Here is a 20,531-nt window from a genome sequence, read left to right on the forward strand (position 1 = left end):
GTGGTGTAGTAGAGTCCTCTGACTTTTTTTTAACATAGCTGGTAGGTGTCTGATATAAATTTCCCTCCTCCCCCACCCTCACCCAAAATAAATTGAAGTTAAATAATTCTGAAGGGAAATGCATTCTCAACAGACTGAATAAAATTCTCCTCTCCTCTGGTTTGTTCATTTTCATTCTCTGATCTCTCTGGGTATGATTTAATCTGTTTTAACATTATCAGTGCCTTCACAGATAGAATCTGAATTTTTAATTTAAAAAAAAAAAAAAAGAAGAAAAAACTGTTAAAAGTCCTTTTTGAGCTTTCTTGAAAAAAAGATCGGGTTCAGTTTTGGTTTTCTTATTACAGGTTCACTTCAAAAGTTGCTCTCTTGCTTTAGAAAAGGTAGAATTCACGTTGATGTGAAGGTGATTACTAAAATCACCATCTTATCTGATTTAAATTCTGTACTGCAGTCCTTTTTCCCAAAAATCCTTCCACTTTTTAGTATATTCTCTTAATACTAAAAATGAAGCCAATTTCATTACAGGTATTGAAAGCATGCTGGTTAAAATTCTCATAGCAGTCAGAGTTTTTATGTACATTCATGCTTTCCAAGTATTCTTTCAATTGCTCTGCATTAATAACAACTTTTAAAAGGATTTTCCTGCTCTTTAATTGTCCAGTCTTACAGTCTTTCTTTCATTTGCCAGTGACTAATTCAAAAATAGGAGCTTACTTTATGTGCAATTTTTAGGTCATCATTAAGCTCTTTGTGAAAGAGATTGAGTCATATAATGTGTTTTTACAGGGCAGCCCAGGTCTCAGTTGGTGTCATAGAATGCCACTATAATACAAATAAAAACATTAATCATTCACGTCATTAGTTGCCACTATTACTTTCTACCTTGATGTATTTCTAAAAAAAAAAAAAATCGAATACAAAATAACCTCCACAATCCATCCAGTCCCTTTTGATTAGCTCATTCAGTCAGTGTGCTCTTTGCGTCCGTACTGATAATTTGGCCAGTAAAGCTCAGCTGGGTATCTCTGTTCTTTTTTACTTGTCCTCCCATTCTCCATCTCATGTACACACGTTCTCAAAAGCATTTCTATCCGGGATGCTGCGGCAATGGCAGAGAATAGAGATGAAAGACTCCATTTTGATTTTACCTTGCATTCTTATAATTCCTCCCCACTTTCTGGCAGTATAACCCTTTGTGGTTGCAGCCTGTAGTGTTTCAGATAGCTTATTCCTTTGTGTTCCATTTTCTTTGAATTTCTTCGTTCCTTCCATTGTCTGTAGCCTTCACTACACCTAAAGTCAATAGGAATCTTGGTATCGATTTAAGCGTGGCCAGAATTTCAACAGAAGCTCTTCCTCTGTTATTTTTAAGACTTCTTTTTTTTTTTTTTTTTTTTTTTTTTAATGCAGGCCATTAAATATGCATGGTGTTTTATAGCAAAATAAAAGCACTGCCTCACAAGAGACTTTATTCTAAGGCCCCATTTTGACAACTCCTGCCACTTGCCTGGATCCTGCAGGATCTCCTAGATGATGAAGGAAAGCTCAAAGCAAAGTAGCATGTCCTCGAATCCCATGGAAATCTGTGCTTGATTTTGAGCTGTTTTGCTGAGTAGGGATGGAGGTAAGGGCCTGATGCTCCTCAGAACTGTAAATGTTGTATGGAAATGAACAATAAGGGATGAGAGTAAGGCATTTAAGCGAGGGAGGAAAGATGGGAGGTTTCACCCAAAAGCTTTTCTGATTTGGCTGTGCACACATATCATGTGGCTTGCACATCTGAAACTGTTCAGACTGCTTCTAAGTGAAGGAATAAACCTTGTAAATATGAATGTGAATAACCCTATGCAACTCTGACTGGTGGAAATACTTACTGCCTTCAGTAGGCACTAGTCTTGCTTCATGTCAAATCACTGGATTCATCCCAAATGATGTAGTTCGTGATGATGACAGAGATAACATGGGGGCAGCAGAAGAGTTTTGGAAAGGGATGGACTATGTGGGAGGGAAAGGTGGACACAGAAGGAGGGACCAAAAATACAGAAGTAAGACTGGAGGCAGTAAACAAAGAAAGGAGGAGACAAGTCATGGCAGGCAGGGGAACATAAGGTACGGCAACAAATGGAGAAGTGAATGTTCTGACATAAGATGTGTGACACGATTTTTTTGTTTGACTACCAGAAGAGGCTATGGCTGTTGAAGCCTCCTCATCCACCTCTCTATTCTTTTTCTTCAGCAAAAGAAACCATATTATGCCCGAAAAAAATACAGCCCTCTTGATCTCTTAGGAACATTCTAATCTGCAAGATCCCTGGACAATTATTACTTAGAAAGAGTCCCTTCACTGCACGGGACCTGAACCAGAGTTCAGTCACATTTATGATGTTTCTTCATCTCAGAGTTCCCTTGGAGTTCTTCTTTTGGACAGACTTACAAAAATAGTTGTTCCTACTTTTGCTATTTTTAAATCTGAGAGCTGAAAAAAAGGTCCGCCTAACCATAAAAACCAACGAGAACAGCTAATTAAATGCAGCATGCTGGGGATGGCTTATAATCTTGTCAAGCTGATGAAGAAAGCAGCATTCACTTAATCTGTCTTTGAGTTTGTAGTGGGGTGAGGGAGTTGCGTGGGGGATTTTTAAGGTTTGTTTCTGGATGTCAGCACAAGGTCCATAAAGCCTGTTCTGTAATATAAGAAGGTGGCATTGAAAGAGCAGGTACTGTACAGTTGTACCTGCCCCACTGCGTTGCGCTGGCCTGATGTCAGGTTCCTGTTTGTTGAGAAATGACATGGAGCTGAAGTGGTCTTGTTGAGTTCAAGTGATTTATCACATGGCACAGCGCCAGCACTTGCTGTTACACCAAGCTGTCAGTTTCTTTGTTGTAAATTAAACCACGTTTCACAACCTCAAAGATTTTCAAAGCTTGTTTTGTAGACAGATTTTCTAGCAATACCTTGCAGGACAAACTGGGCTCTCTTTAATCCCAGTGTATTTTTTTTTTTTTTCCAAAGTTTAACAAGGAGTGTCCTTCCATTTCTAGAACTATGAATTATTGTTACACATGCCTCAGACAAGTTACTGTGCAGGTTTCAGTATAAATCCTGAGAGAGTGTTGTTTTCAGTGTCCTCATAATGCTCCATCTTTCACTCTTCCTCACTGAGTGTCTAAGCTGAAAGAAGAAGAAAGGAAAACAACAGCTGCTGACGCTGAGGTTCGATGTTTTTGCAAGACAAGGGATTGTAATTTGTGCTGTGATATAAGTATTTTTTTTCCTTCTTCGTCTATGTGGAAGAATCTGCCTATTGTGTTGTCAAAAAATATTACTTCCTGAGTCATCGACATTCACTCAGCCTCTTAATAACCCCCACAAGCACGTTGACGAGGACCAGTCTGAGTCAGGTGGCAGAGGAAGGGGAACGAACCATCAGCCCAGACAAACCTCCTCTTGGTTGCAAATACTGTAGGCCAAATCGAAGGAAATGTAGAAATAATATAGTGTAGTTTAGAGATAGGACACTTAGACTCGTTTCTCATTCTTTCTAGTATTCGAGTAGGTGGGACAGGGTAGACACAGGAGGAGACCATCCTTCTTCCTCTGGTTAGCCTTGTAATGGCAACATCAAGACCCCTGCATCAGGACAAGCGCTGAAAAGGCAAGGCTGCCAGTAAAAGATGACCCAGCTGCCTCTCTTTATAAGAGTAAATTAAGCTGATCTTGGGCAGGCTTGTCCTTACTGTTCAACCATAAGAAATTTGTTGCTCTGGGACAGATAGCATTTTCCCACAGAACGTGGGTACGGCTTAGGGTTTGGTGCAGGCCAAGTAGTTTCTCCGAAAGCATCTTTTTGGGGAGAGAGAAGGGTTGCGGCTGCAGGGATTGTCAGCGTGTTGTGCCAGTTGGTTTCAGGGGACGAGAATGGTCCCTGTCTGGTTTTGATTGCAAGTACAGATGTAGTTGTTGGCAGTAGGGCAACAGCTGAGGAATGGCAGCCTTGCAAGCTGACTTCCCACACAGCAAAATGATTTGGGAAATAAATCACTGGAGGCACCGTTCTCTCGGTCTGTCCAAAAAAGGTGCAATTTGGGGATATAATAGAGAAGCCCTGTGGTTTTCTCCTTTATCATGCCGTGTCTTACGACTATGTCTTAAGGAACCTACAGCCACCCAGACAGCAAGGAGGCCAAACAGTAGCCTCCTCTTCTCTGACGGAGCTGCAGCCATGATTCACCTTCTTTTTGATACCCATGGATTTTTTCTGGGTTTTTTTGTTGTTGTTGTTTTGATTTAAGAAAAGACCACAACAAAGAAACAGAAAACTCCCACAAAGCCAAAACCAAAATAAAACAAGGATGCTGTTTATTTGTGGCAGATGAGTCATTTTACTCAGCTGTCAAAATCTGTGTCTTCAATATATAAATCTATAATGGCATTTGCTTTCATATCCAGCTGATGACCAGCAGTACGCTTTGCTTTAGGACTCATCCCTTGCATTATCTGCAGTCTTCTCCGGGGTGATATTTCCAACTTTTTTGTTTTCCTCCTTTGCCAGTCAATGGCAATCGCATCTGTTGCTCCCTCTGTGGCAGGTGAATCGGGTAACAGGGAGGGGCTGCAGCTGTAAATGTGTGAAAGGCAAATTCTTTTATGAAAGTAAACAGTATGATAACAAAAAGACTGAGGATTTGGCCCAGATTAATTACAAAAAAAAAATCTTCTTTTCATTACTCTGCAATCTGTCTACCGTTTCTCTTGTCGATGTCACATGTCATTCGCCTACGTGCAATTTTAGCCTTGGACTTAATGCTAAGATGTATTCAGTACGGCACCAAATGCCTTTCAGGACTGTTGCCAAAAAAATTCTTTTTCCTATCCAAAACTGACCTGGAGACTCTTAATTCATTCACTTACAGCATCCAGCCTTGACTACTGTAATTCCTTGGTTTGCTGGGCTTGGAGCCAAATTGACTGGCAGACTCCAGCTTAGTCAGAATTCAGCAACAAGGCTTCTGACCCAAACCACGCCAGCTCTGTACCCTCCCTGCACCGTGAATCTATATTTGAAAAGCATGTTATACATTTACCGTAACAGTTTCCTTTACACTGTAATTTTAGGGGTGGAATTTTTCTTTTACCCTGCATGTCAACTGTCGCACTCTTAGAGAATTTTTCTGAGCTAAATTGCCATATACTCTACTCTTGCACTTACAGTAATTTAGTGTAAAGCCCTTTTCATCCTGTACCACTAATTGGTGGAATTTGGAGTGAAATTCTACATGAAATCTGCTTATTTTATCTGCCAGCGGAGACTTATGTTTTTCTTTTAACACGTTGTGTTTCGGTCTCTATTTTCTTTTTTATTATAAAGCATTATAAAGCATTTGGTTGCTGATGCTCTTTCTTATTGCATACAAGAAATTAAAAATAATCACGTATGCATGGCAGCGGATAACATAATAAGTGAAGGAAAAATTGAGTACTTCTTGTCTCCTGAACCCGAGGAGAAACTTCAGCCTTCACTGAATCATGTATTTAAAATAGCCTGCTTGATAAATGTAACGGAGGGTAAAAGTGTTCTCTCTACCTCTCAATCTACAGATGAGACTATGGGTCTCGTTTATTTCTGTTCTTCTCTGTTAGTATCATTTTCAAATATCCTGTGTCAAATATTCTCTTGCCTGGGAGATAATTCTAGTTTTCCCTTTAATCCAATCTTGCATGAAACTTCTGCAGGCATCGTTTAAGGGGTTTTTGTTGTTGTTGTTGTTGTTGTTGTTGTTTTTCCTGGCTTTTTGGGTAGTTTTTACATTTATACTTGATAACAATACCCTATTCTGGTAGCATCTTTTATGGCAACAGAAACTGCGGTTTAAACTTTCATTTGATATGCTTACCATGATCTGGCACCCCTAATAAAGTGTGTTGTAGTTACACTGCATTTGTTAAACATTGACACTTGCATATCACTCTAGGCTTAGTTGTTTGGGTCTTTTCAGTTATTTATAACTCAGCAGAAAAACAATTAGATAATAATCCTTTGTCTGAAACACGCCACATAAATTACCAGCCGCAGAATAAGTTGTTAGGAAAGATGCAGTTATTTACATCCTGTAAGTTATATTGATAGGAAAAACAAGGACGTCGTTATGGACCCTTCCAGAGCAATGCGGCTTTTTAAACCCTAATTTAGTAAGGAAACAGCTTTGCATATGGTCAATGAAAATTTGATATAACATGGAACGTACCAACAGATGTTTGACAATGAATATTTCATGTTACTTAATAATTCTACTTACCAGTCACAGTTGACAGTACAGTGCATCGCAGAGTTCAAGGTGCCTCAGAGAGATAGGTATGATCTGTTATTTCATTTTGGAAATTTCTTTCTGGAGTTCAGGAAATAGTCTGAAAACCGTGGTCAGCAGAAAGACTGGGAACAACTGCTTCGCTCAGATCCTGCAGATATCAGCCCCAAATCTGGAGCTTCTCTTTGGCCACATCTTACTCAGACATGGCAGAAAAGTGAGTTAACTGGAGAGTTTCTCAGCTAATATAAACTTCCCCGGCTTCCCCTTAGGGATGAGTCTACCATCCTTATGGACTGTGTGCTGCTGGATCACTCACCCATACAAATTTGGTCCTGGGTACATTATATCTTGTCTTCCAGCTACCCAGAGCACAAGCCAGCTTCAGGCTTCTTCTAACCCACGAACAAATGTGAACCGGCAGAACGGGTTTATATTGGATTGCCGTCTCATAACACGTGAATGCAGGATTTTGATGCAGTACAAAGAGATGTGAAGCCACTTTCCCATACTGTCAAACCATGGCCTTGGCTGCTCTTTAGCTCTAGTGTAATGCTTGGAGACCTTTTAGGTTGGGTGTTACCAGTGGGTATTTGCAACACTTCGTAGCCTAGATTGTTGTGTATATTAAAATTGCTGTATGTACATTCTTTGAATAGAGAGTAGGGGGATTTGGTCTTTGATATGTACTAATTTCATATTCTCCTCTACATTTCCCTTTTTTTTTAATTATCCCTAGCTGCCTATTATGAAAAGTTTCTTTAAATGCCTTGATTTTTAGCATCTAGTACTCATAGTACCCTACCTCCTTTAGTTTTTTTAATTCCTTAGGTAAGTGAAGGAGATCCTTTTCCTGCTCACTTTGTCTAGTGCAGTCATGCAAGAAAAGCTCTTTGACACCTTCCTAGCTTGTGTTTCCATTGAGGAGACTTTCTGAAATGATCAGATAATGACTTCTGACAAATCTTAGCACCTGTTCGCAGAATGGAAATTAAACACTTTAAAGTTCAAATGTTTTTCAAAATTCGGATGATCTTATTAATACCTATTAGTGGAAAATGGCCAACCAGCTCTTCCTCATATCTTTGTGAATCTTTTCTACTTGAATTTCCACTTGCAAACTAAAAACAGATTGTTAATTAAGCAAGGTTTTCTGAGCACCTGGGTCATCAACACGACGACAGTAATTAAATTCTAGCCTCAGTTTCTATACACATAATAATGGAGTGCTTTAGCATTTTCATTCTGTTCAAATTAATTGAATAAATATACACAGCATATCTTCCTTGATAGATCTACCCTTCGCTCCAAGCAAGTTCTAATAGGCTGAAATTATGACATCTGCTATTAAAACTTGAATGGATCGCAAATGCATCGGATCATTCCAGTCATTTTTGAGGCCCCTTCTTTGGTAGAAATTACGTATAAGTATTAATTTTAAAAGACTACATTTATTTCCTAGGGCTTTAGAAGTTAATTAATGAGCCCTGATGATTGCAAAGAAAAACGTCCATATGTGATTCAAAATGTTGCAATCATCCTGAATCTGAAAGCAGCCTGCAACAGTGGTAAAAAAAGAGAGTAGAAGAAATATGCTCCTATTCAAGCAAGCAGAGTTAACTTTCAGATCTCCAGGTGAAAGATACATAACTGACTGACCAGGTGGGCTTGCCGTTTTAGGAAAGATAGGTTGTTATGTATAATGAGATCCTCCGCATCTGTTACTTGAGTGGAGGAGGAGAGCAGCCATCGATGAACTCGACAAGAGACCAGATCAGAGGGCATAACGGCACTCCTGCCACCATTTCTCAGTGAAAGAGGTGGGAGGGAGGCGCTGCAAGCGGCAGTTTTACAGAGCAGTGGGCATCATTTCAGTTCTGGAAACTAAAGAGATAGATAGATAGCCAAGAACATTGCAAAGAGTTGAAGCATTTTTCAGTTTGAATTCATAGGGCAGCCCGGCTGCTCTGTCAGGAGCACAGCCCAGGTCTTTTGTAGAAAATCTGGATTTCTTGGTGGTCTTGCAATTAATGAGGATTAAAGCAATTTACATCTTGTTCAAATCATTTCTAGGTAGATCACTGTTGTGGAAGGACAATGTTGCTTGTAACTGATGCGAAGAGAAAGAAAAGAGTGTTGGGATAAAAGTTTTTGATTTAGGATGAGCAAGTAGCTAAAAACGTAAGGATTTCAATTGTCCTAGGTAATTGACCTAAATATTGATGCATAGCTTCAGAACAGATTTGTTAGAGTCGAACGAGGGAAGCCCATTTCACATCTCTTCGTCATCTTATATGCGCAAAAATGCAACTGTTCATGTACATAAACATATATAGGCCATGGACACAGGACAGAATGACCTACCACAGGTGAGCCCGTTTATATTAAATACAAGAGAAGCAGCAGCTGCAGCTACACAATGCAGCACTGAAGTATGGTTCAGCCCTTCCCGTCTGCTGACAAATTCCCGCTATCAGACAGTCACCCTTCGAAGCAGAGCCTGCTTGTCTTTCACGCTTTCATTTGTCCAGCCTGCTCATCTGTAGGCAGCTGCCGCAGGGGAACACATGTCAGGTTTATGCCTTGAGTGTCATTTGTGTGGTCGCACACCTGTAGCCACACACGCAAAGGCACGTGGCTGCGCAGAGACTAGAGCAGACATCACGGGGAAGCGGCTGCATGCGTGTTTTTTGGTACATAGTTATGAGTTGTGTAGACTAAAGTTATGGAGACAGACTTGAAGGGACACATCTCCAACATTGATAAAATGTAAGTACAAAAGACACATCATTGGATGGATATTGATGATGTTGTTTCAGTAATGACATCATCCATAGACTCCTAGTGTCTTTGCTTTGCTTCTCTATAGTGATCACAACATAAATTGCTTGTCTTGTTTGACTTCCTTGTTCACCAAAGTTGAGCAGATTGTCGCCGTTTTCAACGCTTCTACCAGACAAAAAGCTTGGGACCATTTCTCGAAAGCCCAGCGAAAGAACATAGACATTTGGCGAAAGCATTCTGAGGTTGGTGATTTTATTATTACTTTCTATCCATCATCTCACAGCTGGATTGACCCAGAACGAGTGTGATTGTAGCTGGACATAGTGTATTCAGCAATATTCACGGCTATCGTTTTAGCTGTTAATCAACTGGCCGTTATACAGTCTCATCTACAGTATGAATTGCTCCCATTGCTCTCATTATGATAATAGTCATTAAATAACACTAAGACAGAGAGCAATGTGTTTTTATTTTTCGTGCAAAATTTGGGAAATCATTGGAGGATTATGTTTACTATCTAAAATAATGAACTGAAGTAGTGAAATTGGGAGCAATATTTTCAACTAAGGATAGAATTAAGAATTATTTCTGAAAAATATCTTTTTAGGAGTCACCGTGATCTGTTTTTAAAAGAAGCATTCTGTAGCGCAGATTTCTTTTTTTTCTTGTTGTGCCATCATATGGTCATTGTAAGATGACTTTGCCTGAAAACAAAATAAAGAATTTCTTTCCTAAGTAATGACTGAAGCATATTAAGTCCAGAATTATGACATACTCCTTCCCATTTGTTTTATGTCTACCTTTAAAGAAGCAGATACATCACTTGTGTTGATTCTAAGTATTATGCTTGCACAAAAACCAGTGTAAATGTAATCATACTACCACACAGAGTTAGCGATGTGGGACCATGCATGTGTGACTGTCATACGCACGAGCAGAGGAAAGGGGATTCTAATTCCCCTCGCTGCGAGCAGCAGCAAAGTAAGCGATAGACCTCATCCTGTGTTTTGGTCATCCAGCTTTCGTTTTTAATTCAGTATATACGCTATGAGCCTCTATTTTAAAAAGTAAGTACCGCTGTCTTTGTTTTCTTTCTTTCTTCTTCCCTTTTTTTTTTTTTCTCAATATGAGCAACTTACATACACTTGGGTTACCTTCATGTAGTACAGTATGTTGATTGTTAGTATCACAGTCCTCTAAATGATTTTTCTGTCTCAGAATAAAAACTTTAGAAGGTAAGGTGCACTTATTTAATTATTTTGTAGTACACTTGTAAAATAAGTGTTGTACACTTAGTTTGAGAAACACTAAAGTGCTGTGATATAAATCATTTGGATAACATTTTAAGTGCCCATTAACTAATGCTAAATTACGGTTGAATACCAATGGCACTAAATGTAACATCCACATGAATACCAAATGAATTCTTTATTATCAGTGCTCTTCTGGTGAATATCAAATGACTTCACAATAATGGGACACTTAAAATAAAATGTTGGCATAATTTATTGGTACAAACTGTATTTTGCATTTTGTTCACAAATATTTCATATAAGTAGTGAATAAAGCCTTTGTTCAGTTGAAAGTTGGGAAGTCGGGGACCGATGTTTGTCTTATCTTTTAGAGAAGTATGAAAATATGATTCTCTAGTAGCTTATTTCAATAATATTAAGACCATCCCTTCTTAAACTAACTTTCTGTAAAGGGATGTGGTATGTCATTCATTTCCTGGCTTCTAAATCTTTAATGAACTGAAATGTGTGAGAGTTGGACTTTCCAGAAATGTTAATTCACTAGTCGCTTTTTCAAATACTCACCTTTTTTTTTTTTCCTAAGAAGAGGACAACAAAAACAATTCAAAAACATGCGAAGGCTCTCGCTGAACCAATATATTTCAGAAATGCCATTTTTTCAGATGTGAAATACGATGGAAATGTACCAAATGGCATCTTTGATTTAAATCATATTTTTTAACTGGGACATTATTTGCTAATTTGTTTAATTACCTGATCGCTTTCCCTTTATTTCTGAATTTAAGAAAGCTTTGCTAGACCCCAAGCCCAAAGCAAACACTCATACACAATAGACGTACTCCAGGAAGATTATTTGCTTTACTGATAATGTAGACATTGATGCATCAAGGACATTTATTCCCTAAGAGAGAGTAAATGTAAGTGAATATCTGCTCATGTATGCACTATACTTCCCCAGAAAAAAAGTGCAGGTGGCCTTTGCCAATAAGGAATTCAGAAATGGATTGCTAATTTCTTCCAGGGGTGTCTCTGATCGCATGAGACACTGGTTGACAATTTACCTTTTTAATCACTTTTTTTTTTTTTTTTTTTTAAATTTGAAATTATCCTCATGTAAAACACCCCCTAATTAGCCTCCTTGCCTTTCCTGGGATTAATGGACACATAGACATTTGTCAGAGTGTTTGAGATCTGCCGATGAACCAAGGGTACAGCTCGAGGGAAACGCCTTCCCTTTTTTTCCACCCGGTCCCTCTCTGACAGCTTATTGTTAATTGCACGGAGCAGCGCTCGGACGCCTCAATGCTGTCTCCTCCTTCCACGCGCCTCTTCCTTGTTTCGAAGATTTCAAACCACCTCGGTGGGAATTAGGCTCTTTGTCGGCAGAAAAATTAGCTGTCTGCGCGCTGAAAAGGCCTACACTAATCACGGCGCAGCATCCCTGTGTTACACCTGACAGGATTATTAGGACAAAATAGAGTCCTCTCAATCTTCTCAGGGCTGCCGTTGAAAAGCCAGCCACTATGCCCGCGCCGGCTTTTCTACCCAGAACAAAGACCGTCTAGACTCCCACGGAGCCCGCCTGCCTGCTCATCGTTTACCCAGTGACATGTCCAGGGGCTCCCTGCCCGCCTGCCCTCGCAGGAAGAGACCGGGCTGTCCAGGCCGGCGCTTGTTTTGGGTTGAGATGCAGAGATTTTTCAGGGCAGCGTTATTGGGCCGGGTGTTTTAAATCCCAGGTGATCCGTGCATAGGGACAGAGGGTGAGATTCCTTTGCCCGGCATTCGACACCTACAATATAGAGTGCTCCATCCGCACTGGCTGCTCCCGGCTCCCTTTGCCATCAGCAGGGAGAACTAGACACTTCTAGGGTATAGTTAACGTGACTTTGTTTAATGGAGACACCTGCACTTGGCCGGATGAATCCTACCCCAAGTGGCAGAGAGAAGCCGGAATTATCTATCTCTTAAGCAGGCTGACAGTCCCTTTATCAGTCTGCTTTATACCCAACTTTAAGCATTATCCCTGCTGTTAAAGCATTCTGCTGTGCTTAGTAGAACTCAAGATCACTCGACGTGGAGACTCACTTTCTCTCTTGTTTTCCCTGAGTTGTTACCTTTTACAAACTCCGGTCTTTCACAGGAAGAATTCCCTGTGCTACTGTTCTTATAAATATTCATATACAAATAAATATGATTACAATGATAAATGGTGGATAATTAAAATCAGAGCAGTATTAAAAACAGGTACTAAATAATACATAATGACTTTATGGGAGTTAATACTGATCAAAGGTCATTTTGGGTTTTAGGAGCTCCGAAATGCTCACAGTGAACAGCTCATGGGAATCCGCCGGGAAGAGGAGATGGAAATGTCCGATGATGACAGTGGTGACAATCCCAGTAAAAAGCTGAGAGTAGATGATTCAGGTAAAGCCAAATCCCTCTATAACGTCAAGTATATGCAACTGTTGTTTTTTTAAAAGGCAACAAAAACTTACATATGAGATGACGTATGAGAAGTGACATATTAATAGCTGATTATATAAAACAGTGTCTTATTTTAAACCCTCATAAATTAGTTATTTGAATGATGCGAGCTGTCTCTAGGAGGTGTCTGTCACCTGCTATGATCTATAACAATGAAAATTCTCCAGTTCTGCCCTCAGCTGGAAGCATGATGTTTCTTTAGCTCGCTCTCTGCGGTCTTGCATAACAGTATTTCATTCCATGGTTGGAACAATTGTCGGATTTACGAAAGCAGTTGAAGTTATGTTTCAGTCACCAAAGTCTTACCTTTCTTTTCAACAAATACAAAATAATGTATAAGCTCCCTAACAAATACGCTGGACCATTTTAACTGTGCGTTTTGTGGAATTAACTTTTAAGGGTACATATTTCACTATATGGTACTGCACACTGCATTAATTCGACTCCTGTTAGGTGGCTATCATGAAAGAAAGAACAAGGGTGCTCGTAATAAGTGGAAAGAAAAGCAACTTTTTCAGCCTTCTGCAAATGCTCTGCTATCCAGGGTGGACACTCCAAGAGGTGGCTCAGAAGCTGCCTGAATTACTGACTGGCAACGTGATCTGGATGGATGGTTTGCTTGATTTCTTGACATTGACTGATAAAGTTGTGAGTAGCTAACGAGAGTTTGACTGTTTAGACACTCCAGAAGGAAAATTTACAGAAGCTGTAGCCAAAGCATGACTGGGAACTGGCAGCCAGCAGTGAGCTCTAAGGAAGGTAAAGGAGGAGGGAGTAATATGGAAAGAAACTGAGAGTCTGATGATAAGGATAATTTTGATCTAGGCCTTTCATACAGGTACCATATTAAGGAAGGAAAGAATTCCATCCATTCAAGGGTTTCAGGTCCTTGTATTCCTGCACAAAAGCGTGGATTCAAGCTCACACAGAGAAGAGCTCTTTGGCTCCTCCTGTCACAAGATGCTGTGTGAGGTCGAGTGACTCCAGAAGTAAAGATCGAAGGAAGGAGTGTCATTCTAGCAAAGAAATTTTTACTACAGCATCTCTCTTCAGGGGAAATTTAATGGTTTTTTTCCTAGGAAGGAAAAAGAAATGATAAAACCTGTAAAGGGCAGCCTTAATTTTTGCTTGGCTAATTGCATGCGTTTGAATTTTCTAGACACTATTAGCGAATGTTTGGAGCTGAGACAGTGGGTCTCTGCAGACAAAGCACTGCTAGCAATCAGAGATTTTTATGAATGTCTAATCATTTTACCTTAACTGTGTCCACTCTTATGGGGGGAAGTCATCAGAATTAACAACAGGAAGGTAGAGCCAGAAATACCCACAGTCTGCACTCCAAAAGAAGAATAACGATGTTTTGAAATGTCATACTCATCAATTCAGATAGGTTTACGTACGCGTGCTTAGGGCAGAGCTATGCAGGTCATTCTTTTTGTAACATCCCAATTCTTCCATGAAAAGGGACATTTCTGTCAAGTGTTTTGATATCTGAGATTTCTACAGTGTTTCATCCCAAACAACTTCAGTTTATTTCTGTTGTTATAATGTGGGCACTTGAGTCCCCTCAGTGATAACAGTGGCAAACCCCGTACTGTGTTGCATACTAAATCAAAATTTAGCGCTATGAATCCACTTGAGTACTTGTCCTTCATTGTCCATTGTACCGTTCATCATACTTTTGATCTTAGTGGATCCAGCCTGCTGCATGCGAGTGTCAACCAGTTCTAAAATTAATTTTATAGATTTCTTCTTGCAACATTACACTCTCAGCTAAAGCAAGTGCATTTGATTCTTCTGTCTTTGACAATAGAGGGAACTTGGAGTTAAATCCAAAAAGTTATTGGGTATAAAACATTGGTAAATGAAAAGAAAGTGAGAGAAGGACATTTATTTTTTCATTTTTAGGTACAGAGAAATGATTCTTCCTTCCTCCTTTTAGCACTTTTTAAAATTACTATTTGTGTTAGCCGCCTTCTCTGTCTCTTTTTTTCTTTCTTTTTGGGTATGTCGTTCCAGAACCACCTCTTTATCTCGCTGGAGTGTCTATTTGTATTCACAGTAACCTCTCTTCTACAAAGAATGTCTTTTAAAGAATCTTTTATCACAAAGAAACAATTCTGCACAGTAAGACAACATTGGCACTTACTTTATTTTTAACCCCTTTTCTTCAAATGTTTGTCTAAATGTTTAACCATGGGAAGTGCAAGGCTTGAATTACACAAAGAAGACGTTGTGCCTCTTCAATTCAAGGACAGCATGCACACATAAAGGCTTAAAAGTCTAAATCTGAAAGCGGCTGAAGCAACGAGACGTGATGAATTGGTTTGGATAGTTCCAGAGTTCTGGACTGCCTCTCCTGCCATCCCAACAATTTTATTAAGCACGTTATTTTTCAGCCTTCCCTACTCGATAGTGGGAACAACGGTCCTGGGAAGTTACATTCCCCAAGGCTACAAGTGACAGAGATTCCCCTGGCTTCCAACACCTGTATCAGGTCTTTTTTCACTAGTTCACCTAGTTAAATCACCCCTAGTACAAGAAGGCTCAATTAATTCAACAATTTAGAATGGGTCCTAAGACCTCATTCAGTCTTGGTAAAGTATGGTGCTGAGCGTGTCACGTTTCCTCACAACTAGACTGGTTAGAATGAAAACTCTCCTGTAGAATATCTGAAAAGAAACCTATTCGTCACCCTGAAAAACAGAGGGTGGATTCCAGCCACAACATTTTAAAACACGTTGCAACACTAAGCCCTGAGGCTGTACAAAAGGACTTCGGTGCCTGAATGCTTATCCAGACTTGCTGGACTTGAGGTTTCAGAGGAACGTTGCATTTTGCTGAGGACCTTGTACGCAATAAGTTCTGGGGATTTGGGGTAGATGATGAAAAAGCTGTTAGTAAGAATGGTTGCTTGTTTTCTTCAAGTTGTACTAGATACTAAGTCATGCAAGAGATCAAGTCATGGTGCGTATTAGAAATCTACTAATAGCTGTTTGTTTGTGAAGATATGGGCTTGCTCCTTGTGAAAATACAGAAGAGCTCCAGGGGAACTTGTCGCAAAGTGTGTCACTCCATTCTAGACTGAAATCCTCTTCTTTCATCTGCCAATTGCTCTCCTCCTAGTTGTTTAGGTGCTTGGTTTACTGATATCAGTGACTCAGTGGCAGAGCTGTAATAAGAATGGGGACCATTAGTCTCCTGGACCTGCCTTCCGCCCTCTAGTCCATGTTGCAGTGCTGGGGAACTGTCTCCTGAGCAAAGAATTTCTGCTCCTCCGGGTGTTTTAAAGGTCATTCTCCCCAAGCTTAGTTATTACCCCACTCTATCATGTGCAAGCTGAATCTTCAAGGAAAAGGAAGGCATCGCTACCTGCTTGTTCCTTTGGAGGGCATCTCAAAAACTGCGGCCAGGATGCTCTGAACAGCCCGCCCAGGGAAACCAATAAGTCGGCCAAACTATCATACAAGCCTAGTTTATAGAAGATCCTCCTGGTTTCATGGACTAAAGGTCATTTGCATTACAGGGAAAGCTGGCAAAAGGCTGACCTGAAACTGAGTGAATCTCACCTGTGGGATCAGCTATTTCTATAGAATGATGGGGTTTTTTTCCAAAATTCAGCCTTTAAACAGTGATTTTTCTGCAATGTGGATTTTGGAGTTTGAAAGGGACAAGAGGATTGCTGAAGTAAAGCTGGGAGATTGCTAAGAAAAAAATAATAATGATGATTGGCAACTCAGTTAATACATTTGAAAGTCAAGGTGCAGCCACTGAAGCGTTAGCTCAGGGGAAAAAAAAAAAAAGAGATTCAGCGCTGGAGTCTAGTGGATATACGAAAATCTTCAGAACGATCAGGATTTATGGATACTTCATCTCCCACCTGCTGGCTCCGGGAGTAAGGATCCACATGTAAAAGCCTCCAAAGTAATTTTAAGAATTAGTGAAGTGAAGCTGCATGTTGTAGAAAAGAGCTGAAGTTTGGTTTATGCCTAGAAGGCACCTGTAATTTTACTTTAAGGGGAGGTGGGTTAATCTCTTCCTTTTGCAGTTCTCAGCGACATGCCATTAATTCTAGCAGCTCCAACTTCAGCGAGAGACTGCAGCTGGCACCGCGGAAAAGAAGGATGCAGAGTGCTTGCAGAGGGATGCGGGAATGATGGCCGCGTGATTAAGGCTTTTGACTGGGATCCCACAGCGCTGGGCCAAATCCCAGCTGGGCCACATACCCTCCGCCTGGAGCAATCAATGATCTGTGTTATCTATTCCCCACTATCAAATGGAGGCAACGATGCTTCCTTTCATTCATCCGCTGCCCGTCCTGCCCACGTGGATGGTGACCACCTTGGTATGGGGCTCTCTCCAGCTCAGCAGACGTGCAATGTCCCACTCATTGGGCCCCTGGATCATTTCACCAGCTCTGTATTACCTCTGATGAAGTAACTTAATGACATCTGGGGGACCGCACGCAAATAAAAAATTGCAACTCGTGTAGTGTGAAGCCCAGTTTGAACACGTAAGATTGGCGCTGCCTTCCACCATCCTGCCATAGACATCCTCTATGGCACGATTTTCGAACATACCCAAAGTAGGCGCCAAATTTAAACATTGAAGCTCTTTCTGTCTTGAAGAGTAGGCTGGATCTTTAATGCTCTCCTGAACTGCTCTGTCTGTCCTCTTCGCAGCGTCAGCTAAGTCACTTGCCGCAGGAGACAGGCTGAATAGCGGGCAGTCCGTCTCACAGGAGAGTGCAAGTCCTCGTGAAAGTCAGTATTTGCAAATCGCACCCTGGTGCACGCGGCAGAAAACAGGCTTTGCGATATTGTTCATAAGTCTATCTTGAAAGTTGCAAGCCTGGCAAATCTTCAAGGAAAGCCCGAAACAACACCAAAGCGATCCGTGTGGTGCTTATTCATCTTTTCTCTGCAATTCAGTCCTCTTTTTTGCTTTCTGTAAGGCTTGTGTGAATGCAGAGATGCACACGTGGAATGGAAACTGTGTTTTATAGCTGGATTAAACTGGCAGGAAAGCTTTATATAGCTTGTTATAACTTTGAATAGAAATTGCTGAGCCCCAGCTGTGTGGAGCTGAGCTTTGCTTTTCCTTTTCTTCCAACTGGCCCACTGTTACGGCAGATCTCATGTCGGATCTTCCTCTTCCTCCTGATCCTAAGGATCAGATGTCTTTCCCTTCCTTTCTTGTAAATCTAATCTTTCGGGGTTTATGGGAGACTTTGTTTTAAACAAAAGTCTGATTTATTTTTCTGTCATTACCTGTCCATCCCTTAGCTTTTTGGCATCGGATTTTGTGAATGTGGTACTGATATTTAATAAGCCCATAATCTCCCCTTTTAAACACTTGTTGATAAAGAGAATGTAACATAACAAAAGGTATTTACTTTAAGAATTAATGGGCCAGCATTGCTTTTTTCCTCAAAAAAATCAATATAATTTCAAAGCCATCAGCAGCTGGTGTCATAATCAGCCCTGCAGTAATAAACATATAAAGGCATATGAAGAGGAAAATAAACCCTGTTAACAGAAGCTACTAACCAGGTTTCATAAGCAATCTCGAAGAAAAGAACGTATTCAAAATCTGAAGCTCTGAATTGTCACTGTACCGACAGGGTTCCCTCTCTGGCCGGAGAAGACAGCTCAACAACCCTTTTGAGCTCTCCGAGTGGAGTAACTTCCTTTTGAATGGAAATGCTCTGGACACAGCAGACAATCAGCTTTTGCTCCCTGGGACCATCAGGGATGATCACTAGAAAGCAGCACAAGATGATTATTCCCTCTACGCTGGGGAAAGTCTGCTCTCGTGTCTTTCACAGCGTGCCAGTTCAGAGCTGTTACCATCAGGCAGACTCCAATTCAGTGCCTTAAAATGCATTCCATTTTCCCCACACGGCTTTTACAAAAATAGGCTGAAATTCAGGAAGCATGGTGGCAGGGGCCTAATATTATACCCCTGGTTTTAAGTCCATTTGGCTGTAATAATGCTTGCTGTGCAGGTGAATTTAGATGAAATACCCTTGATGAATCAGGGCTGAAGGTAGTTGCCAAGGCTGTCTTCCCCGGGGAATAAAGACATCTTTGTCCTGTCCCAAGTATTGGGCCAGTTCCTCTGGATGATGCACAACCCATCGGCTTTGGGCTGAAGGTCTGTGCTGGTCCTGTGGACACAGCAGTGAAGGGGTTAACCTAACTTTCAATTTTTAGAGGAAACAGACACTTCAAAGGCATTTTCCTAATATGGGGTTTAGGAGGATGTCCCGTTTACTACAAAACAAGTCTGTTGCGCTTTGATGCTTTTCAACTGCCAGAAATACTATTATCTAGATTACATTTTATCATGTTTTCTGGGTATTTCATACTGATAAGGTTTTATGCAGGATCATTACATATGAGAATAGATTTAATCCTGTTTTTAGTAAGCTTTAAGGACACTGAGGGATTATTTATGTAATAAGATGCAAAGTTGCTATGGAAAATGCTATAGCAACCTAACATCTTCACAAAACCAAGCAGCCACTTGTGACAGCAATCTAAATTTACATTTATTTTAGTGTCATTTTATTGACATTCTTAGTATCTCATTTTGACAGCATGTTAAAATATGTTTTGCGTTCATGCTAGAACAAAATTAACAGCATGTTGTTGGATTGAAGATGATGCTTATAATTTGGGGGGATAATTTTAGCATATTTCATTTTGTGTAAATAGCATTAAAATAGTAGTGAAAAGAAGTTTGGGTGCATCGCCTCCATTCGTAACAGAGCAAACAATGCACATTGACAGTCATATTTTACAAGTCAGCGAAAGCTAAACTGTTTTTATTTGCTTTATATCTGAGTGAAAATATTTTTAAGAAAGAAATGATTTTGTTATTAGAATTCATTTCAAATCCTGTATCTTTTATTATAACTTTCCCAGTTCAGGATACAGGCTATAATTTTTCATTAGCTTTCATAAAGCAGGGCATCATTTCTGAATGCGGAGACTTACAGTTTGATAGGGAATTGCCCTATTTAAATGGGGCTTTTCTAAAGCATAGAATAACAGTACACGTTGCCCCTAGGAGGTTAAATAAAAAGGGAAAGAAAAAAACAAACAAAAGCGACAAAACAGTCTGAACTCTGTCCTGTGCTCATTGCAGTTAATAATGAAACTCGCATTGACTTCAATGGGAGCAGAAGCAAGCTCTGTATATTGATTTTCTCCATCCCCCTCCATTAAGAATCCTGGAGTGCGGCTGTAACATTGTTGAAGTGGGATGTTGGCAGCAAAATCAATAAAAGACAATATTAGAACATATGCTGTTTTCAGCTTCCTCACAAGCTGATAGAGCTGGTATTAGCATTCTTCTCCAAATCACACTTCATGCTTTCTATAGAATGACCTTCCTTATAGTGCCCTCTCCAATATAAAGCTTTTGTGGTCTTACTCTCATATTTAGCCTTCAAGAGAACGAGCCCTATTTATAACAGTGAAGACAATTGATTCTGAACGGAGCATAAAGAATAGATTCCTTCAAGAGTGGCTTCAGCATAAACCCTATTTCAGACCTCCTATGAAAGATCATTTCTATTGTTGTTTAAACTAAGCTCTTGGGATTTTCGTAATTATGCTGTTCTTCGTGCCCTGCTGGTTTTAGAAAATTTTTTCACCCCAGCATATTAGAGAGGCTTGCAGATATTGC

At 40.2% G+C, this 20,531-nt stretch overlaps 1 protein-coding gene across 6 annotated transcripts in view; it reads left to right on the forward strand.

The window, feature by feature from the left end:
• ENOX1 (ecto-NOX disulfide-thiol exchanger 1) overlaps positions 1 to 20,531 on the forward strand; it is a 379,879-nt gene that overhangs the window by 301,213 nt on the left and 58,135 nt on the right. For all 6 annotated transcript variants that reach the window (XM_063334867.1, XM_063334896.1, XM_063334903.1 and 3 more), the window contains 2 exons: positions 9,229 to 9,335; positions 12,659 to 12,776. In XM_063334867.1, the coding sequence (XP_063190937.1) occupies positions 9,229 to 9,335; positions 12,659 to 12,776 (225 nt within the window). The remainder of the gene's footprint in view (positions 1 to 9,228; positions 9,336 to 12,658; positions 12,777 to 20,531) is intronic.

The sequence above is a fragment of the Chroicocephalus ridibundus genome, chromosome 1 (assembly GCF_963924245.1).
Source record: "Chroicocephalus ridibundus chromosome 1, bChrRid1.1, whole genome shotgun sequence".
Lineage (NCBI taxonomy): Eukaryota > Metazoa > Chordata > Aves > Charadriiformes > Laridae > Chroicocephalus > Chroicocephalus ridibundus.